We start from the raw sequence: 26,006 nt of genomic DNA, 5'->3' as shown, positions 1-26,006 counted from the left end.
CATTATCCAACCACTAACCAAAACCTCTCACCGACTTTTAGTTTAGCGCTTAGAAAATTTTCAACAGTTCCAACTACGTCAAGTCTCAAAGTGCTAACACAAAATCTATCCCCCATATATAGTTTGGGAAAATTATTTTCAGTTATTCCATAAATATCGATGTTTCAATAATTTTAGTTGTCTTAATATATATATATATATATATATATATATATATATATATATATATATATATATATATCAACGACTAGAACCTATTGAAACACTGCTATTCTTGAAATACCTGAAATTCTTTCGATAGATAGAATCAACAAAGAACTGGGTTCACACTTAACCCAAAAAAACTTATCCCATCCTTCATTTATATCTTATCTTAGCTTCTCTTTTGTGGGGTCTTCTTTAAGAGCTTTGTATGGTCAGTGATCAAACGCCACAGCCCCATTCAAGAATTACAAAGTATATGATAGTCAACTTTATCAGCATTAAAGAGCATAAAAGTCACAATCATGTAACCTTTTTCTAAGTAATTGATATGTAACCTTGAGTAATTTCTACTCATAATTATCTATTTAGGAGCAAAAACCCACAAAATAATAAGATAGTGCTCTGTGTTTGACTACATCTATTTGTGTGTGTGATATGGACATGCATGTTCGTACAGTTTCGTATTCAGGGTGTAATACTTTACAAGAAGTTAGCAAGCATGATCAGCAACCATCACTAACTCACAAACTTCAATAATAATAATAATGGTAAAAATTAAACTATATCTCAAATATCTTTTTATTTATAAAAGTACATATCACTAACATCTCCTAAGCGTTACAGCAAAAATCAATACATTTCTTTTAAAAATTATGACATTTATGTCACTGATTTTTCCAAATTAAGATGTCTATGTAATATCAGCTAAACAGAAAAGAGAAATATTAGATGCACTATGAACATCTTTCGTAATTGATAAAAAAATGCCTTTTATATTATAAAAAATAGTGTATATTAAAAGTGTCCATAAAAAATAGTACAAAGGCTCGTTTCTTAACAGAAAATCAATAAGTTACCTAGTAATAGTAATAATATAATATTGAATAGTGATATATCTGATGAAGGATCGTATTAACTTAAGCTACATATGCATCACGCCAGAGCATTGGCACTTCCCATGCCACTATTATATAATATAAATCTTTTCGTGCTCCAACTTCCAAGTACTCACTACTGTACTTTCTCTCTTCTTTCTTCTTGCTATCTCTCTCTCTTTCTCTCTCTGAGGTAGCACAAGCCAATAACTATGAAGGCAAAGTTTCTGAGAGAGTACCTTAACAAGTGTAAGAAACTGGTGGTGAGAGGAGCTACCAATCCTTCTTGTTCTTCCTATGAATACTTCTGTGAATGGTTTTTGTGGCCTTCCATGCACAAAAGATGCTCCATTCCAAGTGATGTTCCAAAGGGACACTTGGTTGTGTATGTAGGAGAGAATCGCAAGAGATATGTGATCAAGGTTACACTCCTCAACCATCCACTCTTCAAGGCCTTGCTTGATCAAGCTCAGGAAGAATACGATTTCGTCGCCGATTCAAAACTATGTATTCCTTGTGATGACCACTTCTTCCTAAGTGTCCTCCAATGTGCGAGCTCGCCGAAGAAGGAAACGGTGTTTGTTCGGCTCTGAGAAACCATCATGCTGTTTGATCAATTGTTACTTCTAACGAGTATGCTCATATGTTAGCCATGACTGATATCTTGTAAGTATGATTATTGAGGCTAAAGTGTCATGTAGCTCAGAGATGTAAATCAAATTGAGGAACTGAGATGATCCTATTCTATTTCTCTATCATTTTTATTATTTCAACTCAGAGTTTGTTAGTTAAGCAAAGAAAAGGCAGTTTTCAAACTTGATGAAATAGCGCTGTGAACCCAACAGATCAATGCACTAATATGATTAAATATGACATAATCTAAAAGTGGTTAGCACTCAAGTAACTTTTAATGCATAAGAATAGAGTTATTGACCAATAAATGCACACAGATGTAAATAAACAGGTCGGTGTTGAGGTTGAGAGAGGGTTGTACAACAACAACAACAATAATAATAAATTAAAAAAAATCAGTATTATAAACTAAGTTGATTTAAAGGTGAAAAATAAGAAGTTTAACTGTTAAAATAAGAACCACACCAAATTTAATAGTGAAAAACTAAGTATCAACATAGCGTAAAATAATAGGTGTTAAACAAAATATTTCTCTAAAAACTATAGTACAAAAGTCCAGACATGAGCTTCGGGTAAAGGATTATTCACTTGCATCTTGGGAAGAAGCATAGACAAGTGCATCAAACATTCAAAATATTCCTAGCAGCAGAACAAGTTGCCACAAAAGATGAAGTTTTTCAGAGTGCAAAATACCAATATAAACAAAACTCAAAAGTTCAATTGTCATTAGTCAATAATTCCTTTTTCTTTTCTTTTCTTTTCCTTTTTCTGCAGCCAACAGCATACCTAGAAAGTTCTTTGAAACCACACAACACCCTAATTCAACAACTCAGCATAAGTATGAGTAATCTAACTTAACAGAGTCTAAGTTCAACGAGTAAGGATTGAAAAATTGAAATGCAGGGGCACCAACAGATAAAACATGCATAAACTGATATTTATGGAAGGTAAGGCAATGAAGGGAGGGCCATGGTTAGTGCTTAGAGACAATCACACACAGTCATACACGACGGCAGAAAAGAAGGACCACTCAGCATATGTTGCATTCAACCTTTTTGAGGCTGCAAACTGTCAGATATGTAGAATTCATTGTACCTGCTTACTGCAAGTTAGCTAACAATACCAAATGTGTTCCTTTGCCTCTTGCTTTTTAAGCTGATTAATAATTGAGTTATGTTATGTGCACTCATTTTATGTGAGATACTGTGCCAACTCATTTATCATCCATCGTCGGATTCGATTTCAATGAATATGATATTTCATCCAATGGTAGATGATTGAAGAGCTGATATGGTGTCCCATGTAAGATAAGTACAAAACATTGTGCTTAATAATTGGACACTTCTCCCTTCACCCACCATGCTCCTTTGGTCAGTCATTCATGAAGTGACACTGGTTAGAAAGAACAGACTACAACTCAGGAAACCATGACAACCCATAAATTTTCAGGTGAAGCACAAACATGTTCAAAATCCTCAAGAAGCTCCTTGTGATTTTTGGTTGGTATGAGGGATTGTCATGAGGCATGAGCAATGAGAGAACAGGGGAACCCTAAACAGAATTTTCGGTTTACAAGATTGTCCACGTCCTTGACAGGTTACCCAATGAACCTAGCAATTCCCAATTTCCCATGGCTTGATCACATGTAAGACTTATCAGAAAACCAAGATAAACTAGCCTATCAAGTCATATTCAAAATGGACCATGAAATGAAATCCCAAGGATGCATCTTATGCATATTTTCCTCAAAAATATTGCATGGAAAATAAGTCAACTTCCTATTAATGGGATTTCCATGAGCAATAACAAAATGAGAACATTAAAACTGAATTTTAGTTTTGCAACATTGCCCATGACACACACCATACTATCTTGGGGGAGTGGATAACTGATACACCCACTATATGATTTTGTATTTCACTGATCTCAGGCTACTAACCGTCCATTATACTCTCTTTAGAGAGCTGGTATCATTATGCAGATACATAGTAGATTCATTAAAGGAAAATGCTATAGAACCAGAAGCTTTGCCAAAATTTGTTGTCAAAATGAAGTGACATACTTTATTGACTATAGATAAATAAGTCATACAACTTCAATTCATGCAACAATCATCATGATTTCAATTAAAATTTCATGTACTTTTTTTTCTGCCTGTAATATTGAATAGCTTTTCATTGAATTGCCATAGGATTAGTACGTTGTTCATATCATAAGTCTTTTTAAGTTGATCCCTTTTCAGCTAACAACATTGAAGCATGAAAAACCTGCAATCTTAAAATGACCTTCAAATCAACATAAGCATATCAGCCACCAAAAAGCAAACATCAAGTAGTAAGACCAGTGACCACCGAATATCAGTTTTGCAGAACTAAAAGGCAGCTCTATAAAAATTCACTTCACAATTGGGAGAACCCTTTGACATATCCTAATTTCGGAATTAGCTTTATTTTTGTTCATTCAATGCAGAAAAATCACATAATATAAGTTTAAGACAGAAAATTCTGCAAGGTAGCTTACAGATAATGCAACACAAGCACAAGTTAACTAAGGATTGAAGGCTGAACAAACTTTGCAAAGGCTTTCTAAAAGGAGGAAAACAATGCATAATTTCAAAACAATTTTCCCTGTTCCTGCAGATGAATCTCTATGTTCTTGTTCTTATAGATGATATACAACTCAGGCATAAATTTCACGAAAATATGTAACATTAACATCAAATAAAAAAAAAAGCTACATAGCTACATTGGTCATCATAACAAAACTCCATGTTGCATGGAGAAAAAACATTACCATTCGTCCATTCCCCATTTCTCAAACATTGTAATCTGTGACTATCATCATCACCAACACATAATGTGTGAACTAATTGAATGATTTCATGAATAATATACAGATGAAGTATCCTCATTCAGAATATACACAAGAAGTATATTGGCCTTCAGGCAAAGCACATTGCACACACTCTTGGTGACAAAACTACAGAACAGCAGTATTGGTAGACAGACTGCTGAAGTTGTGGACATAAACCAGTGAAAGATTGCTGCTAATTGTTCATTAGTTCATTACACTTAGAGAACAAAACCCTGCATGACAAGCTGTCATCTAATCACCGTCAAGTATCATCTATGACCATCAATTATTCCCTCCAATTCTCGGTGCCCAAATCTCCTACCCTGTAGACTCGCATCCCTGCATCTAGCGGCAAAGTAAAACACAAGCCAAGCAACCATGAAGTAAACCTCCATAGTCGACTGAAACATCTTGGCAAAAGACCTCCCACAATACCGGCCTAAAATCCACCTCATCAACGACCCACAAAGTATAGCTTCCAGGCACTTAATCTGTATAGCCTGGTTCAACATTGTAGTTATCAAATAACATCCTTCCTTAACAATCTCCCTCCCACTCCTCCTAGTATCCGCTATGGCAACCCATGCATCAACAGAGAATATAAAAGCCACAAAGGTATCAACCAAAAACCAAGTGAACAAGAACCCAGAAATCTCCTTCTCAAAGCCTCTAACCCACGGCGACATAACCGAAAATGGCATCAATTTCAACCTAACAAACAGCTTGAAGAACGAGTACTGGTCCTCAATCTCCCCAAAATACCACAAACCCAGAAGCTGAGTCAATGCATCCCTCACAGCCCACCGCATAAGGATGAAACCAGAGAGCCTCTTGAGTCCCAATCTGGAACCATCCCAGATCAAACCAGTGACAGAACAAAATCTTCCTACAAGATCATTAACAACAGCAACAAACACAACACCTAGTACCCACGAATACGTAACAAGGAAAACCAAAATTACCCATCCATAAGCGGCAGAGAGAAAGCTCACAAGGAAGAACAGTGCGGCCGCGTCACGGCGACCAACTTCCAACCCTTTTACAAAGAATTGAAGGTCGACACTTTTCTCGATTTCTTGTCCTCCATTCCCTAAATCACCCTTCTCGCTCTTCTTCTTCTCATCTTCATCGCCTCTTTCTTCTTCCTCCTCGTAGCTACCGCGCTCTTTATCATCGCTGGCGAAAGTTAACCCGTCGGCTTTGAACGTGATTCCAGAGCGAACTACCTCCGAAACCCTAATTCCGTCGTCGATGACGAGATCCGAGAACCCTGATTCGAGACTGAAGGGTCCGAAGAAGACATGACTGCCGTTGATGGCGGATTTAGGAGCAGAGCCGAAGAGCGTGCGGCCGTCGTCGTCGTCGCCGGAGAAGAAGTCATCATCTAGGGTTCCGACTCTGGTGAGGTGGAGAAAGGGACGGCGGCGGCGGTGGAGGTGGTGGCGGTGACGGTGGATGGAGGAAGAAGCGTCATGGCGCAGGCGCCCGCCGTGGTGGTTGGGGCCGTTTCCGGCGAGGTCGAGGCGTGAGAGTAGAGCCTTGAGGGAAGGATCGCGGTCGATAAAGGAGGTCACATGAGAGGTTCCGTTCTCCACAACGGTGCGAAACGAAAGTATGAGAAGCGAAAGCAAAAGGAACGTTACGAGGTTCGAAGAGAACGACGAAGTTGCTTCTCTGAGAACTTGTGCAGTGGAACGCAGGTTCTGCAACCGTGGGTGCTCGCTCATCGCGATTCCAACGATTTTCGCGTTTCGCGTCTCGCGTTTCTTCCCTTTCTTCTTCGGATTCGTCTTTTGCGTTTGGGTGTTCTTTTTCTTTTTCGGGGTCTCTGTGTTTCTGGTTCCTTCTCTTTGTTTTCTTTTTTTTTTTTATTGCTGGTTTACTTTTTTTGGTTACGGGGTTTGAGAAAGGGGAGGGAGGATGGTGGCTATGGCCTATGGTGTTCTCTGTGTGAGCTGCTTTCTTGTTTTTCTGGGGAAGGTGGTTGGTTTCTCACGCGCTTTGAAGAGGCGGTGGGATGGACGCTCTTTTGGAGAGAGAAATGAGATTGGTGTGAGTCGTGGTTATGGAGAAAAGTAATGTTAAATGACTAATAAATATATTATTATTTTTAGTTAATATTTAATTAATAATAATAATTTATATCTATCTTTATATATATTTTGTATATAAAAAATATATAATTTATTTTTATATTTATTAAAAATTTATACATATAAATTAATATAATTTATATTTATATTTTTTAAAATTTATATATTAAATTAATAAAATAATAATTTAATATTTATATTAATTAGATAAGGACAAAAATACTAATTATATACTAATTATATATTGGACAACAATTTTTTCATGGAGATCGGAGGATGGAGGATGAGACTTGAGAGAGAGGGGCTTTGCTTGGAAAATTTTGCTTTCTTTTTCTCTTTTGGCCAAAAAAAGTCTAATGATGAAGCATCATATTAAAAATATTGTTAACAAATATTTCATAGGACGTCGTAATAAAACTTTTGAAAAAAAAATGAATAAATTACCATTTGTACTCACAAAAGATATAGGTGCTGATAAATGTATTTATATAAGAATAAAAGATACATTTGTTAGCGTGTTAAGCAAAAAATTATTATCATTTAAAAAAAATTTATTTTAAGTAAATAAATATAAGATAATATTATTATTAACTTATGAAGCCAGATTTAATATATTAGGGGAAGCTTCTAATTCACTAGCAAAGAAGCAATTTTTATTCAAAATTTGAATTAAGCTTGAATTATAGGACGTGCTATATGCAGGAGCAGTTATTAACATGGAGCGTCAAAATAGGGTACAGGACAGTCGTCAAGGAAACAAGTGTGGGAACAGTTATGAGTGCAATTCAAAATTTCCAAGTGGTGTACAAAGAGTAACTGTCAGTTGACATTAGGCTAGTCTATAAATAGAGCTTTATGAAAACATTGTAATCAGTTCAGTTCTTCTTGGAAAACACTTGGAGACTCAAAAACGCTCTCAGCCTCCCTAGCATCACAGAGTAAAACTAGAATCTTAAGCAATTCCCCTTAAGTCTGAACTCAAACTTGTACTTTATTTTCTATTTTTAATCAAAGTTCTTTACTTTTTATTTGTTCTTCTTCGTCTTCTTCTTTCTTTCTCTTTTAATTTCGGCATTTTACTTTGCCACCGGCACCTTTCATTTATATGTTTATTTGTTACTTTTATTCCTTTTAATTTTATTTGACGTTACAATTGCGACATTGAGATACCCACATTTTTATTTTAAACATTAACAAAAATTTGAGTAAAACAAATTGGCACGCCCGGTGGGACATTATCAATAGATTGTAATTGTCAAAAGGAAAACCAAGAGTTTTGAATTTGCATGTGGTTGCGCAGTGGTAAGTTCGTGCGTCTAGAGCCAAGAAAATTAGCTTCAGTTGACATGTCAAATACTTCTGCAGCATCTTCTTCTACTTCCAATGATGAGATTAGAGGAAATGAATCCAGAAATTCTCCTGTGATTCCAAACACAGAGCCTACCTTGCTGCCAGTGAGGCATGATGGCGTTAGCCATGCCCATACAGGGTTAAATGCAACTCACATAAATACCGTGGGGTGGCCGTCATATGGCTTGCCATCGGGGTATGTCCCCCCATGGTGACACAAGAATTGCCTGTGCCTCTCTACTCAATTTTTCAAAATTCTATTTATCAAAATCCATATGACATGTCAAATGTACCTGTGTCTGGGGTGTCAGGTTCACACATGTCACAACAAAATTTTTCACATGCTATTAATGCAGGAAATAACAGTGCATCTAATTCTACTACATCCACTGTCACTAGGGTAGAAAATTCCAAACATGTATTTTCTGATAGGTCAAGAGCAATGCCTGTTAATCAATCTAGTCAAACTGTCGAATCTTTAGCAAACATTAGGCAACAGATGGGTGAAAGCTAACCTGTTCTAGTAAACATGTTAACTCATTAAATGATGACTGTTTTGAGTCTTTTCTTAAAAAACACAAATACTAGAATTGAACAGTTAAAATAGGCAAGTTAATAGAATTGCTACTGTGGTAAATTCAGAAGAAAATGACAACTATGGTTTAGGATTCAATGATGTCAACCAAAATGATGGAGCAATTCCTAATTATAATGTTCATATGTCTAGACATGGTCAAAATGCTGATAATATGTTGAAAAGACTTGGGCAAAATAATATTGAGGGGCAAGATGTCAATCAAGTGATTGAACAAATTCTAAAAAGATTGGGATTTAGTGTTGGATGTACAAATCAACCTCAGTTTATGTCTCTTTTTCCTAAATTTATCCAACAAACTAAATTACCTGAGGGATGGAAGTTTCCTAAGTCATTAACTACATTTTCTGGGAAAGATGAAGAATCGTCAGTAGAGCACATTACTCGCTATACTGTCAAAATCAATGAAGTGGCATCAAATGAGTATTTAAAGATGAAATTCTTTCCCTCCTCATTAACAAGAAATGCCTTTATATGGTTTTCTAATCTAAAACCAAATTCAATTCACTCTTGGAGGCAATTAGAAAAAGATTTTCATAAACAATTTTTTCGTAGTGAATTAAGAATTAGTTTAAATGATTTATTCTCCATCAAACGCAATGTCGGAGAATCAATTAATAAGTATTTGGCTAGATTAAAAAACATGAGAAATAGATGCTGTACTCCAGTTCCAGACTCTGAAATTGTCAAAATTGCCATAAATGGATTAGAATTTGGAATTAGAAAGAAACTTGTAAATCAACACTATCATGACATGACTCAACTTACTGAATATGTTAGACAAATTGAACAGTTAAAAGCTGAGAAAGAAGAAAAGTATAAAGAGATGATAAAAGAGAGATTGAATATTCATCAAACATCTCATTAAATAAGCCATATAGAAAATGATTGAAAAAAAATTTCTAAAGTATAAGATAAATGAGTTGTCTACAAATAAGGATTTAATTTTGATAAACAAAAAAAATATGATAAAAAAATGATCTCATCTTCTTTGTTTTTTATTGGTTTTCATTTTTTTTCTCTCATTCTGATCTTTACTTTTTCTTTTCTCTTTTCTTGCTCTGTTTCTCTATCTCTTTTTCTTTTTTATTCATCCTAATCGTCTTTGCCTTCTTTTTTTCATTTTTTTTATCTTTTAAATTTCTATTTCTTTCTTATCTTTTGGTTCTAACTTTTATTTACCTTGTTATGGTTTTATTTAAAAAAAAAAGATGCATCAAGTTTAAAATTTTGGACAAAAATAATCTCTCATTGACATTTGGGTATGTACTTCATAAATACAAAAGCGTAATTGACTTAGAAATTCTGTCGAGTCTATTAGCGCTTGGAGTCAAAACTATTAAAATGTTAGTGTGGAGATTTTATAGGATTAGAAATTTTATCAAATTTAATTGACACCTAGAGTTTAACATATGAAAAAAACGACTTCACGAAGTTAAGATTCTGTTACTTCTGAAATTAGGAAAATTGTGTCAATTAAAAGTTAAAATAATGAAAGTTTGTATCAAAAAATTCTTAATTGAAATATCAAAGGTCAATTGATACGCATTTAATGTGCCGAAATTAGAACAGATATCATTTGACACACTTGAAAATTTCATACAAAAGAATAAATCTCATTGACAGTTCAACTATTAATGTAAAAATTTTATAGACTTAGAAATTCTGTTAAGTCTATTACTAGTAGGCATTTAATCTGTAAAGCGGATGTGTCTAAAATGTCAATTGACTCTCAATATCAAAAATAAGAAAAATGTCAATAAACAACTAAGTTTTCTCACTTTCAATCATTGCATATCTTCAAGTGAGAAATCTTGGAGGGCATCTTGTTAGGCAAAAAATTATTATCACTTAGAAAAAAATAATTTGTTTTAAGTAAATAAATATAAGATAATATTATTATTAACTTATGAAGCCAGATTCAATATATTAGGGAAAGCTTCTAATTCACTAGCAAAGAAGTTGTTTTTATCAAAATTTGAATTAAGCTTGAATTATAGGACGTGCTATATGTAAGAGCAGTTATCAACATGGAGCATCAAAATAGGGTACAGGACAATCATCAAGGAAACAAGTGTGAGAACAGTTACGAGTGCAATTCAAAATTTTCGCAAGTGGTGTACAAAGAGTAACTGTCAGCTGACATTAGGCTAGTCTATAAATAGAGCTTTATGAAAACATTGTAATCAGTTCAGTTCTTCTTGGAAAACACTTGGAGACTCAAAAACGCTCTCAGCCTCCCTGGCATCACAGAGTAAAACTGGAAATCTTAAGTAATTCCTCTGAAGTCTGAACTCAAACTTGTACTTTATTTTCTATTTTTAATCAAATTTCTTTACTTTTTATTTGGAACCATAAATTTCATAAGAGGGGGGCCAATTAAATATAAATATAACAAAAAATTAATAAAATATGATTTGTAGTATATTGATGAGCGGATAATTTATACGCTTTTTGGCATTGTTTTTAGTATGTTTTTAGTAGGATCTAGTTACTTTTAGGGGTGTTTTCATTAGTTTTTATGTTAAATTCACATTTCTGGACTTTACTATGAGATTGTGTATTTTTCTGTGATTTCAGGTATTTTCTGGCTGAAATTGAGGGACTTGAGCAAAAATCAAATTCAGAGGTTGAAGAAGGACTGCTGATGTTGTTGGATTCTGACCTCCCTGCACTCAAAGTGGATTTTTTGGAGCTACAGAACTCGAAATGGTGCGCTTCCAATTGCGTTGGAAAATAGACATCCAGGGCTTTCCAGCAATATATAATAGTTCATACTTTGGCCAAGAATAGATGACGTAAACTGGCGTTCAATGCCAGCCTTCTACCCAAATCTGGCGTCCAGCGCCGGAAAAGGATCCAAAACCAGAGATGAACGCCCAAACTGGCACAGAAACTGGCGTTCAACTCCACAAATGGCCTCTGCACGTGCAACACTCAGGCTCAGCCCAAACACACACCAAGTGGGCCCAGGAAGTGGATTTATGCATCAATTACTTACTCATGTAAACCCTAGTAGCTAGTTTATTATAAATAGGACCTCTTACTATTGTATTAGACATCTCTGGATTGTATTTTGATCCTGTGATCACGTTTTGGGGGCTGGCCATCTCGGCCATGCCTAGACCTTCACTTATGTATTTTTAACGGTAGAGTTTCTGCACTCCATAGATTAAGGTGTGGAGCTCTGCTGTTCCTCAAAGATTAATGCAAGTACTACTGTTTTCTATTCAATTCATCTTATTTCGCTTCTAAGATATCCATTCGCACCCAAGAACGTGATGAAGGTGATGATTATGTGTGACGCTCATCACCATCTCCCCTATGAACACGTGCCTGACAAACACTTCTGTTCTACATGAATTAAGCTAGAATGAATATCTCTTAGATCTCTTAACCGGAATCTTCGTGGCGTAAGCTAGAATGATGGCGGCATTCAAGAGAATCCGGAAGGTCTAAACCTTGTCTGTGGTATTTTGAGTAGGATTCTATGATTGAATGACTGTGACGAGCTTCAAATTCGCGAGTGCTGGGCGTTAGTGACAGACGCAAAAGGAGGGTGAATCCTATTCCAGCATGATCGAGAACCGATAGATGAATAGCCGTGCCGTGACAGGGTGCGTGAGCATATTATTCACTGAGAGGAGGGGATGTAGCCACTGACAACGGTAATGCCCTTGCATAAAGCCAGCCATGGAAAGGAGTGGGACTGATTGGATGAAGATAGCAGGAAAGCAGAGGTTCAGAGGAACGAAAAGCATCTCCATTCGCTTATCTGAAATTCCTACCAATGATTTACATAAGTATCTCTATCCCTATTTTATTATATAATATTCGAAAACACCATTATCACTTTATATCTGCCTGACTGAGATTTACAAGGTGACCATAGCTTGCTTCATACCAACAATCTCCGTGGGATTCGACCCTTACTCACGTAAGGTATTACTTGGACGATCTAGTGCACTTGCTGGTTAGTTGTATCGAAGTTGTGACAATTATGTATTAAGAACAGAGCACCAAGTTTTTGGAGCCATTACCAGGGATTGTTCAAACCTGGAGATCACAATTTCGTGCACCAAGTTTTTGGCGCCGTTGCCGGGGATTGTTCGAGTTTGGACAACTGACGGTTCATCTTGTTGCTCAGATTAGGTAATTTTCTTTTTGTTTTGTTTTCAAAAATTTTTCAAAAAAATCTTTCAAAAATTCTTCTTTGTTTTCGAAAAAAAAATGTTTTCAAAAATATTATTTTTCTTCAGAATTTTTAAGAATGAATTCTAGTGTTTCATGAAACATGTTGAAGCCTATCTGGCTGTAAAGCCATACCCAAACTACTTTGGGATTGGCATTCAACTAATCACTCCAGTCCATGTAATTATATGCTAAAGCTTGGCTGGCTATTAAGCCATGCCTGACCCTTTGATTGGAGCTTTAAGACTAACATGGCAAGATTCCTGGAATTCATATTAAAAATTTTGAAATCCTTATTTTTATTTTTCACAATAATTTTCGAAAAAAAAAAGTAATAAATAAAAATACAAAAAAATTAGAAAATCATAAAAATAAAAAATATTTCATGTTTTCTTGTTTGAGTCTTGAGTCATGTTATAAGTTTGGTGTCAATTGCATATGCATCTTGCATTTTTCGAAAATTTCATGCATTCATAGTGTTCTTCATGATCTTCAAGTTGTTCTTTGTCAGTCTTCTTGTTTGATCTTGATGTTTTTCTTGTTTTGTGTCTTTTCTTGTTTTACATGTACATTTTTTATTTATTAGAGTCTAAACATGAAAGATTTCTAAGTTTGGTGTCTTGCATGTTTTCTTTGCATTAAAAAAATCTTTTCAAAAATATGTTCTTGATGTTCATCATGATATTCACGGTGTTCTTGGTGTTCATCTTGACATTCATAGCATTCTTGCACACATTCATAGTTTTGATCTAAAATTGCCATGCATTGCATTATTTTTCTTGTTTTTCTCTCTCATCATAAAAATTCAAAAATAAAAAAAAATATCTTTCCCTTTTTCTCTCATCAAATGCGAAAATTTGGATTGACTTTTTCAAAAATTTTTAAAATCAAGTTGTTTCTTATGAGTCAAATCAAATTTTCAATTTGAAAATCTTATCTTTTTCAAAATCTTTTTCAAAAAAAAAAAATCAAATATTTTTCAAAATTATTAGTTATTTCCGAAAATTCCAAAAATATTTTTCAAAAATCTTTTTCTTATTTTTATATAAAATTTTCGAAAATAACTAATCAATTAATGTTTTGATTCAAAAATTTCAAGTTTGTTACTTGCTTGTTAAGAAAGATTCAAACTTTGAGTTCTAGAATCATATCTTGTGATTTCTTGTGAATCAAGTCATTAATTGTGATTTTAAAAATCAAATCTTTTTCAAAAACTAATTTCTATCATATCTTTTCAAAAATATCTTCTTATCTTATCTTTTTCAAAAATATCTTTTCAAAATATCTTTTCTAACTTCCTAACTTCTTATCTTTTCAAAATTGGTTTTCAAAATTTGTTTCAACTAACTAACTAACTTTTTGTTTGTTTCTTAACTTTTTCAAAACTACCTAACTAACTCTCTCTCTCTAATTTTCGAAAATATCTTCCCTCTTTTTCAAAAATTTCTTTTTTTTAACTAATTATTTTTATTTTTTATTTAAAAAAAATTTTCAAAAAAAAAATTGTTTTCGAAAATTCACCTCCCCCTCTCATCTTCTTCTAATTGTTTATTGATATACTAACATCTTTCCTTCAACTCTCCAAAAATCCGAACCCCCTCTCTCTCTGAGTTCAGATTTTCTTCCCTTCTTTTCTTCTACTAACACAAGGATCCCTATACTGTGATATAAAGGATCCATATTATTATTACTATTTTTTCTGTGCCTTCTTCTTTGTCATATGAGCAGGAGCAAGGATAAGAACATTCTTGTGGAAGCAGATCCAGAACCTGAAAGGACTCTAAAAAGGAAACTAAGAGAAGCTAAAATATAACAATCCAGAGATAACCTTTCAGAAATTTTCGAACAGGAAGAGGAGATGGCAGCCGAAAATAATAATAATAAGGAAGATGCTTGGTGACTTTACTGCACCTAATTCCAATTTACATGGAAGAAGCATCTCCATTCCTGCCATTGGAGCAAACAACTTTGAGCTGAAACCTCAGTTAGTTTCTCTGATGCAGCAGAACTGCAAGTTTCATGGACTTCCATCTGAAGATCCTTTTCAGTTCTTAACTGAGTTCTTGCAGATATGTGATACTGTTAAGACTAATGGAGTAAATCCTGAAGTCTACAGGCTCATGCTTTTCCCTTTTGCTGTAAGAGACAGAGCTAGATTATGGTTGGATTCTCAACCCAAAGACAGCCTGAACTCTTGGGATAAGCTGGTCACGGCTTTCTTAGCCAAGTACTTTCCTCCTCAAAAGATGAGCAAGCTTAGAGCTGATGTTCAAACCTTCAGACAGAAAGAAGGTGAATCCCTCTATGAAGCTTGGGAAAGATACAAACAGTTGATCAAAAAGTGTCCTTCTGACATGCTTTCAGAATGGACCATCCTGAATATATTCTATGATGGTTTATCTGAGCTATCAAAGATGTCACTGGACACTTTTGCAGGTGGATCCATTCACCTAAAGAAAACGCCTGCAGAAGCTCAAGAACTCATTGACATGGTTGCTAATAACCAGTTCATGTACACTTCTGAAAGGAATCCTGTGAGTAATGGGACGCTTATGAAGAAGGGAGTTCTTGAAGTTGATACTCTGAATGCCATATTGGCACAGAATAAAATATTGACTCAGCAAGTCAATATGATTTCTCAGAGTCTGAATGGAATGCAAGCTGCATCCAACAGTACTCAAGAGGCTTCTCCTGAAGAAGAAGCTTATGATCCTGAGAACCCTGCAATAGCAGAGGTGAACTACTTAGGTGAACCTTATGGAAACACCTATAACTCATCATGGAGAAATCATCCAAATTTCTCATGGAAGGATCAAAAGCCTCAACAAGGCTTTAATAATGGTGGAAGAAATAGGTTTAACAATAATAAACCTTTTCCATCATCCACTCAGTAACAGACAGAGAACTCTGAACAAAATGCTTCTAATTTAGCAAATCTAGTCTCTGATCTGTCCAAGGCCACTGTAAGTTTCATGAATGAAACAAGGTCTTCCATTAGAAATCTGGAAGCACAAGTGGGCCAACTGAGTAAAAGGATCACTGAAATCCCTCCTAGTACTCTCCCAAGCAATACAGAAGAGAACCCAAAAGGAGAGTGCAAGGCCATTGACATAAGCGCCATGGCCGAACCTGTGAGGAGAGGAGAGGACGTGAATCCCAAGGAGGAAGACCCCTTGGGACGTCCAGTGGTCAATAAGGAGCTTCCCTCTGAGGAACCAAAGGAATCTGAGACTCATCTAGAGACCATAGAGATTCCATTGAACCTCCTTATGCCCTTCATGAGCTCTGATGAGTATTCCTCTTCTGAAGAGAATGAGGATGTTACTGAAGAGCAAACTGCCAAGTTTCTTGGTGCAATCATGAAGCTGAATGCCAAATTATTTGGCATTGATACTTGGGAAGTTGAACATCCCTTGTTCATCAATGAACTAAGTGATCTGGATCAACTGACATTGCCTCAGAAGAGACAGGATCCTGGAAAGTTCATAATACCATGTACCATAGGCACCATGATCTTTATGGCTCTGTGTGACCTTGGTTCAGGAATAAACCTCATGCCCCTCTCTGTAATAGAGAAACTGGGAATCTATGGGGTGCAAGCTGCTAAAATCTCACTAGAGATGGCAGACAGCTCAAGAAAACAGGCTTATGGACAAGTAGAAGATGTATTAGTAAAGGTTGAGGACCTTTACATACCTACTGATTTCATAGTCCTGGATACTGGAAAGGAAGAGGATGAATCCATCATCCTAGGAAGACCTTTCCTGGCCACTGCAAGAGCTGTAATTGATGTTGACAGAGGTGAAATAGTCCTTCAATGGAATGAGGACTCCCTTGTGTTTAAAACTCAAGGATCCCCCTGTGCAACCATGAAGAGGAAGCGTGAAAAGCTTCTCTCAAAGCAGAGTCAACCAGAGCCCCCACAGTCAAACTCTAAGTTTGGTGTTGGGAGGCCACAACCAAACTCTAAGTTTGGTGTTGAACTCCCATATCCAAACTCTAAGTTTGGTGTTGGAGAGTCTCAACAAAGCTCTGCACATCTGTGAGGCTCCATGAGAGCCCACTGTCAAGCTATTGACATTAAAGAAGCGCTTGTTGGGAGGCAACCCAATATTTATCTAATTCTTATTTTTATTATTTTTCTTAGGTTCATGATCATGTGGAGTCACAAAATAAATAGAAAAATTGAAAACGGAATCAAAAATAGCAGAAGAAAAATCACACCCTGGAGGAGCATCTGTTTGGCGTTCAGCGCCAGAACAGAGCATGGTTCTGGCGCTGAACGCCCAAAATGGGCAGCTTCTGGGCGCTGAACGCCAGAACAGGCATGGTTCTGGCGTTCAACACCAGAAATGGCACACAGATGGGCGCTGAACGCCCAAAATGGCCACCAACCTGGCGCTGAACGCCCAGAGTTGGGTACAAAGGCATTTTTACATGCCTAATGGGTGCAGGGATGAAAATCCTTGAACACCTCAGGATCTGTGGACCCCACAGGATCCCCACCTACCTCCACTCACCTCTTCTCACCACTCTCTTTCACACAACCCCATAAACACTCTTCCCCAAAAACCCTTCACCAATCACCTCAATCTCTCTTCCCCATCATCTCTCCACCACTCACATCCATCCACTCTTCCCCATAAACCTACCTCATAAACTCCACCTACCTTCAAAATTCAAAACCAATTTCCCACCCAAACCCACCCATATGGCCGAACTTTAACCCCCCTTCCTTCCCTATAAAAAGACCTCCATTCTCCATCAAATTCACACAACACATCCCTCTACACTCCTCTTGGCCGAAACCACATCTCCCTCTCCCTCTCCATATTTCTTCTTCTTCTTCTCCTATTCTTTTGTTTATTGCTCGAGGGCGAGCAATATTCTAAGTTTGGTGTGGTAAAAGCATAGCTTTTTTGTTTTTCCATTACCATTGATGGCATCTAAGACCGGAGAATCCTCTAGAAGAGGGAAAGGGAAGACAAAAGCTTCCACATCCGAGTCATGGGAGATGGAAAGGTTCATCTCCAAAAGCCCATCAAGACCACTTCTATGATGTGGCCAAGAAGAAGGTGATCCCTGAGGTCCCTTTCAAACTCAAAAGAAATGAGTATCCGGAGATCCGACATGAAATTCAAAGAAGAGGTTGTGAAGTTCTAACAAATCCCATCCAACAAGTCGGCATCCTAATGGTTCAAGAGTTCTATGCCAACGCATGGATCACCAAGAACCATGATCAAAGTAAGAACCCGGATCCAAAGAACTATGTTACAATGGTTCGGGGGAAATACTTAGATTTTAGTCCGGAGAATGTGAGGTTGGCGTTCAACTTGCCATACATGGAAGAGAACGCACGCCCCTACACAAGGAGAGTCAACTTTGATCAAAGGTTGGACCAAGTCCTTATGGACATATGTGTAGAAGGAGCTCAATGGAAGGTTGACTCCAAAGGCAAGCCGGTTCAACTAAGAAGATTGGACCTCAAGCCTGTAGCTAGAGGATGGTTGGAGTTTATTCAATGCTCAATCATTCCCACTAGCAACCGGTCTGAAGTTACTATAGACCGGGCCATCATGATCCATAGCATCATGATTGGAGAAGAGGTGGAAGTTCATGAGATTATACCTCAAGAACTCTACAAGGTGGCTGACAAGTCCTCCACCATGGCAAGGTTAGCCTTCCCTCACCTCATTTGCCACCTATGCAATTCGGCTGGGATTGACATAGAGGGAGATATCCTCATCAAAGAGGACAAGCCCATCACTAAGAAAAAGATGGAGCAAGCAAGAGAGCCCAATCATGGAGCTCAAGAGGCGCAAGAAGCTCACTTCCAGGAGATCCCTGAGATGCCTCAAATGCACTTTCCTCCACAAAACTATTGGGAGCAAATCAACACTTCCCTAGGAGAATTGAGTTCCAATATGGGACAACTAAGGGTGGAACATCAAGAGCACTCCATCATGCTCCATGAAATAAGAGAAGATCAGAAAGCAATGAGGGAGGAGCAACAAAGACAAGGAAGAGACATAGAAGAGCTCAAGGACATCATTGGTTCCTCAAGAAGGAAACGGCACCATCACTAAGGTGGATTCATTCCTTGTTCTTATTTCTTCTGTTTTTCGTTTTCTATGTTATGTGCTTATCTATGTTTGTGTCTTCATTACATGATCATTAGTAGTTAGTAACTTTGTCTTAAAGTTATGAATGTCCTATGAATCCATCACCTCTCTTAAATGAAAAATGTTTTAATTCAAAAGAACAAGAAGTACATGAGTTTCGAATTTATCCTTGAACTTAGCTTAATTATATTGATGTGGTGACAATGCTTCTTGTTTTCTGAATGTATGCTTGAACAGTGCATATGTCTTTTGAAGTTGTTGTTTAAGAATGTTAAATATGTTAGCTCTTGAAAGAATGATGACTAGGAGACATGTTATTTGATAATCTGAAAAATCATAAAAATGATTCTTGAAGCAAGAAAAAGCAGCAAAGAACAAAGCTTGCAGAAAAAAAAGGGCGAAAAAAAAATAAAAAAAAGAAAAAAAAAAGAAAAAGAAAAAGCAAGCAGAAAAAGCCAATAACCCTTAAAACCAAAAGGCAAGGGCAAATAAAAAAGGGATCCCAAGGCTTTGAGCATCAGTGGATAGGAGGGCCTAAAGGAATAAAATCCTGGTCTAAGCGGCTAAACCAAGCTGTCCCTATCCATGTGCTTGTGGCGTGTAAGTGTCAAGTGAAAACTTGAGACTGAGCGGTTAAAGTCAAGGTCCAAAGCAAAAAAAGAGTGTGCTTAAGAACCCTGGACACCTCTAATTGGGGACTTTAGCAAAGCTGAGTCACAATCTGAAAAGGTTCACCCAATTATGTGTCTGTGGCATTTATGTATCCGATGGTAATACTGGAAAACAAAGTGCTTAGGGCCACGGCCAAGACTCATAAAGAAGCTGTGTTCAAGAATCATCATACTGAACTAGGAGAGTCAATAACACTATTCGAAATCTGAAGTCCCTAAAGACGCCAATCATTCTAAACTTCAATGGATAAAGTGAGATGCCAAAACTATTCAAGAGGCAAAAAGCTATAAGTCCCGCTCATATGATTGAAGCTCTGTTTCATTGATAGTTTGGAATTTGTAGTATATTCTCTTCTTTTTATCCTATTTGATTTTAAGTTGCTTGGGGACAAGCAACAATTTAAGTTTGGTGTTGTGATGAGCGGATAATTTATACGCTTTTTGGCATTGTTTTTAGTATGTTTTTAGTAGGATCTAGTTACTTTTAGGGGTGTTTTCATTAGTTTTTATGTTAAATTCACATTTCTGGACTTTACTATGAGATTGTGTGTTTTTCTGTGATTTCATGTATTTTCTGGCTGAAATTGAGGGACTTGAGCAAAAATCAGATTCAGAGGTTGAAGAAGGACTGCTGATGCTGTTGGATTCTGACCTCCCTACACTCAAAGTGGATTTTCTGGAGCTACAGAACTCGAAATGGCGCGCTTCCAATTGCGTTGGAAAGTAGACATCTAGGGCTTTCCAGCAATATATAATAGTCCATACTTTGGCCAAGAATAGACGACGTAAACTGGCGTTCAACGCCAGCCTTCTACCCAAATCTGGCGTCCAGCGCCGGAAAAGGATCCAAAACCAGAGCTGAACGCCCAAACTGGCACAGAAACTAGCGTTCAACTCCACAAATGGCCTCTGCACGTGCAACACTCAGGCTCAGCCCAAACACACACCAAGTGGGCCCAGGAAGTGGATTTATGCATCAATTACTTACTCATGTAAACCCTAGTAGCTAGTTTATTATAAATAGGACCTCTTACTATTGTATTAGACATCTCTGGATTGTATTTTGATCCTGTGATCACGTTTTGGGGGCTGGCCATCTCGGCCATGCCTGGACCTTCACTTATGTATTTTTAACGGTAGAGTTTCTATACTCCATAGATTAAGGTGTGGAGCTCTGCTGTTCCTCAAAGATTAATGCAAGCACTACTATTTTATATTCAATTCATCTTATTTCGCTTCTAAGATATCCATTCGCACCCAAGAACGTGATGAAGGTGATGATTATGTGTGACGCTCATCACCATCTCCCCTATGAACACGTGCCTGACAAACACTTCCGTTCTACATGAATTAAGCTAGAATGAATATCTCTTAGATCTCTTAACCGGAATCTTCGTGGCGTAAGCTAGAATGATGGCGGCATTCAAGAGAATCCGGAAGGTCTAAACCTTGTCTGTGGTATTTTGAGTAGGATTCTATGATTGAATGACTGTGACGAGCTTCAAACTCGCGAGTGCTGGGCGTTAGTGACAGACGCAAAAGGAGGGTGAATCCTATTCCAGCATGATCGAGAACCGACAGATGAATAGCCGTGCCGTGACAGGGTGCGTGAGCATATTATTCACTGAGAGGAGGGGATGTAGCCACTGACAACGATAATGCCCTTGCATAAAGCCAGCCATGGAAAGAAGTGGGACTGATTGGATGAAGATAGCAGGAAAGCAGAGGTTCAGAGGAACGAAAAGCATCTCCATTCGCTTATCTGAAATTCCTACCAATGATTTACATAAGTATCTCTATCCCTATTTTATTATATAATATTCGAAAACACCATTATCACTTTATATCTGCCTGACTGAGATTTACAAGGTGACCATAGCTTGCTTCATACCAACAATCTCCGTGGGATTCGACCCTTACTCACGTAAGGTATTACTTGGACGACCCAGTGCACTTGCTGGTTAGTTGTATCGAAGTTGTGACAATTATGTATTAAGAACAGAGCACCAAGTTTTTGGAGCCATTACCAGGGATTGTTCAAACCTGGAGATCACAATTTCGTGCACCACATATATATCAAAAAAGTAATTATATTATATAAAAGTCAATGTTCAACTACATACTTTAAGATTTTGATATTTTTAAACTTGCTCGACGATGCTTCATGGAACTAAAATCATCAATTATCATCTCTGAATTGAATTTTGAAGCAATTTCCTTTTCAATATATACAATCATACAATCTGCTAAAAATTCATCTTCCATCTTGTTTCGAAGCCTTGTTTTAATAATCTTCATAGCTGAAAAGGCCCGTTTAGTTGTTGCTGTTGTCACAGGAAGAGTCAAAACAAGATGAATTAATCTATCAATTAAAGGATATATATTTGATTTTCCTGTCTCTGTCAATTTTTGACACAATTCAGCAAGAGTAGACAAATTCTGAAAATCTGGAGCTTTAACCACATCAAGTTCATAATGTTGTAACTCATAATCCAATTGAATCTTTTTTTGCTCAGAAAAATTTAAAGAATAGAAATTCTTTACAAGATTGCATATGTTGCAAACACTGAATAACTTGAAAGCATCTTTAGGATCTAAAGATGTACTCAATATGAGGAGCTCGGTTGCTTGCTCACTAAATCTACTATTTAGCTCTTTCAATTGAAAATCTATCACGCTAGTAAAAATGTCAACACGATAGTGGTGTTCAACAGTGACAACATCCTTTTTACGACGAGACCGAATTATGTCACTAAAAAAAGCACCCATATCAGGTATCTGAATAGCATGATCATTGCAGAAAGAACTAACTTTCTCCAAAAGTGCTCTCCAACTATTATCTCTTAACTGTTGAATCAATGACTTTGTACTAGAAACCAGATGCATAGCATTCAAAATGTCTTGAGATTTTTGCTGCAATGCTTGACAAAGTTTATCAGTGATTCCCATGATTTCTTTCATCATATGCAAAATGAAAACAAAATCAAATGATAATAAAGATTTAAGAGCATAAGTAGCATCACCACGTTGAGAATATGTAGATCCATTAGTAGCCAAATCTTCCAGAACTGAAGTTGTTGCTCCAAACATACGTAAAAGGCTACAAATTGAGTTGAAGTGAGAGCTCCACTTGGTATCTCCTGATCTTTTTAATGTGCCAATTTGATTTGCTCCCCTTCCTGTTTCAATTTGATTAGTTGCAACTAAATGGAAAATTTCAGTTGCATAAGCAGATTGTAATTCATCATTGCGTTTGCAAGAAGAGCACACAACATTGATAATATTACTCAAACTTTGGAAAAAAGCATGAACATCAACAACTTCTTTAGCCGCAGCAACAAGAGCTAGCTGTAATTGATGAGCAAAGCAATGAACATAATATGCATAAGGACATTCTTGAATAATTAAAGCTTGTAACCCTTTCCACTCTCCACGCATATTACTAGCTCCGTCATACCCTTGACCTCGAACATTTTGAATGTTGAGATTGTGATGAGATAATGCAGAACAAATCTCTTGTTTTAGAGTAGCAGAAGTAGTATCTTTGACATGAACAACATCTATTAGCCTTTCTTTGACAAATCCATGCTTATCAACAAATCTAACAACAAGTGCCATTTGTTCTCTTCTAGATTCATCTCTAACTTCATCAACAATCAAACAAAACTTTGCATTATCAATCTCATTGCGAATTTCATTTTGCACCTTTCTAGCAAAAACATGTAGAATTTCCTTTTGAATAGAAGGTGATGTGTATATTACATTTTGAGGAGCATTATCCAAAACAACTGCATCCACTTCTTTATTGTAAGAAGCTAATAATTTTAACATTTCAAGAAAATTTCCTCAATTCTGAGACTCATGACTCTCGTCATGTCCCCTAAAAGCACAAGCTTGAAACGTTAACCATCTGACAGTATCAATAGAGGCTTTAAGACGCAATCTATTGCTTAAAACTTGTTGTGAGCTTTGCTTAGCCAATACTTTGTCAATGTGACATAACTGATTAAGCAAATCTTTACAAGACTTAACAGCAATATTATGAGGAGAATTAAGAGATTTACCCACATGAGATAAAAATGCACAATCCTTTCCATTATTCACTTTTTTCCAATTGCGAAATCCTCCTGATGTGAATGGACTTGATTTTCTAGAAAATAAATAGCATGGAAGACAAAATGCAGCATCCACTTCTAGCGAATATTCTAGCCAAGAAAAACTCTTAAACCAATGAGCTTTGAAACGACGAGGATGACTTTCTAGACCAGAAAGAGGGTACTCATCCGTAATAAATTGATATGGTCCAAACTTTATATATGCTCTACAGATTTCATCTTGTTGATTGATAGGATAATTCCAAATTTGCGGACGCTTTCCGGGATCACGCATCAATGTATCAATATTAACTTGATCTATTTCAGTCCTTGTTATTTTGGAAGCAGGGGGTTGAATATCTTGCTCAACAAGTTGTGTCACAGGTTGTTCAATAATATTTTGAACATTACTCAAAGAATCTGAAGCTGAATTTTGTTCATCATATATTCTCTCTTTTCTCTTGAAAAATGAGTGAATTGTTTTCATCTTTGACATTTTTAACTTAACTTGAACTATCTAACAAAAACAAAAAAAAAAACAAAAATAATTGCATATATATTATTTTCTTAAAAAAAAATATTAAACCTATTGAGCAATAACAAATAATTTTAGAAACACAAATATATAATAACCAAAAATAAAGTTATTGATTTACCTGATTATTTTTTTGTTCCAAGTCTCACCAAAAAATAATTCTATTGAGTTTTGTCCTCACTTCAATCTTTGAACATTGTCCATTATAAAAAAAATAAATTAATTATTTTAAATAAATAATATAAATAATACTTGACATTGTTATTAACTTAAAAAAAATTGAAATATACCTCTTTGAATCTTTGTTGTTCATTCAATGGTTAATATTTTGCTGTTCACTTCTCTTCAATGGTTTTTCTTCATATGTTTTGTTTTAGTATGGAAGAAAAATTAGAATGAGAAGAGTAGAAGACCAAAAGTTTGGGAACCACTAAAAGAGAGAGAAAAGTGGCGCTGATGCCTCTCATGGTTTGAAACAAATATTTGAAAAATGTACTAGGGTTACTTTAATTAATAGTATGGGCTTGGGCTAGTATAATAGAACCATTTTTATTAATTATTAGAATGGGCTATTTGTTAACAAGAGCAACAATAATTCAAATATCCAATACATAGTGCAGTTTTTAGTTATTTTAATTTATAAAATTTTGTAACTTATATTTTTTTAATATTATATATAAAAAAATTTAATATTATTAATTATTACTATTTACTATTTTTTTTTAAAAAATTTTGGGGGGGACCATGGCCACCTTAGGTCCCCCGTGGATCCGCCACTGATTATTAACTTATGAAGCCAGATTCAATATATTAGGGGAAGCTTCTAATTCACTAGCAAAGAAGCTGTTTTTATTCAAAATTTGAATTAAGCTTGAATTATAGGACGTGCTATATGCAAGAGCAGTTATTAACATGGAGCGTCAAAATAGGGTACAGGACAGTCGTCAAGGAAACAAGTGTGAGAACAGTTACGAGTGCAATTCAAAATTTTCGCAAGTGGTGTACAAAGAGTAACTGTCAGCTGACATTAGGCTAGTCTATAAATAGAGCTTTATGAAAACATTGTAATCAGTTCAGTTCTTCTTGGAAAACACTTGGAGACTCAAAAACGCTCTCAGCCTCCCTGACATCACAGAGTAAAACTGGAAATCTTAAGTAATTCCTCTGAAGTCTGAACTCAAACTTGTACTTTATTTTCTATTTTTAATCAAATTTCTTTACTTTTTATTTGTTCTTCTTCATCTTCTTCTTTCTTTCTCTTTTAATTTCTCCATTTTACTTTGCCACCGGCACCTTGTATTTATATGTTTATTTGTTACTTTTATTCCTTTTAATTTTATTTGACGTTACAATTGCGACATTGAGATACCCACATTTTTATTTTAGACATTAACAAAAATTTGAGTAAAACACAGCGTTTATATCTTTCATGAATATAAATGACAATTTATTCATAAAAAATATAATAATCTAAACAACAACAAAAATATAATAATTTTTTTAAGGAATAGATATTGTTACTTTAATTTTAATAATGTCATATATTTTTTATAAATTATACAAATATATAATGTAAAAGAATTACGTGTTAAATGATATTATAAAAAAAATAAGAGTAGCATTTTTTTAAAGTATATATATATCGAATACAAATTTTATTTTAATATAGTATAAATAGTTATACACGAATTAAAAAATAAAATTTAAAAATTAAGTTTTTTATTATGTAACGATATACAATAAATATAATTAAATAGTTATATAAAACTATTTTATACTATTTATAAAAA

General features: G+C 35.7%; 2 protein-coding genes, 1 non-coding gene and 1 pseudogene across 3 annotated transcripts; 1 reads left to right on the top strand and 3 right to left on the bottom strand.

The window, feature by feature from the left end:
* Nucleotides 1–1,291: 1,291 nt before the first annotated feature.
* On the top strand, nucleotides 1,292–1,807 carry LOC107646791 (SAUR-like auxin-responsive protein family). The gene has a single exon (XM_088491386.1). The coding sequence runs from the start codon at nucleotides 1,292–1,294 to the stop codon at nucleotides 1,670–1,672; it is 381 nt and encodes a 126-aa protein (XP_088347512.1). The 3' UTR covers nucleotides 1,673–1,807.
* A 2,595-nt stretch (nucleotides 1,808–4,402) lies between these two features.
* LOC107648622 (uncharacterized) lies at nucleotides 4,403–6,626 on the bottom strand. The gene has a single exon (XM_016352423.3). The coding sequence runs from the start codon at nucleotides 6,290–6,292 to the stop codon at nucleotides 4,835–4,837; it is 1,458 nt and encodes a 485-aa protein (XP_016207909.1). The 5' UTR covers nucleotides 6,293–6,626; the 3' UTR covers nucleotides 4,403–4,834.
* An 8,420-nt stretch (nucleotides 6,627–15,046) lies between these two features.
* On the bottom strand, nucleotides 15,047–15,154 carry LOC148555252 (small nucleolar RNA R71). Its single transcript, XR_015887458.1, has one exon. It is a non-coding gene; the product is annotated as a small nucleolar RNA R71 (small nucleolar RNA).
* A 6,557-nt stretch (nucleotides 15,155–21,711) lies between these two features.
* On the bottom strand, nucleotides 21,712–24,177 carry LOC107641231 (uncharacterized; annotated as a pseudogene).
* Between the last annotated feature and the right edge of the window lie 1,829 nt (nucleotides 24,178–26,006).

This window comes from Arachis ipaensis, chromosome B6 (genome assembly GCF_059453495.1).
Source record: "Arachis ipaensis isolate K30076 ecotype BB chromosome B6, ASM5945349v1, whole genome shotgun sequence".
Lineage (NCBI taxonomy): Eukaryota > Viridiplantae > Streptophyta > Magnoliopsida > Fabales > Fabaceae > Arachis > Arachis ipaensis.
The sequence above is the reverse complement of the archived record's forward strand: the minus strand, read 5'-3'. Positions and strand labels throughout refer to the sequence as shown.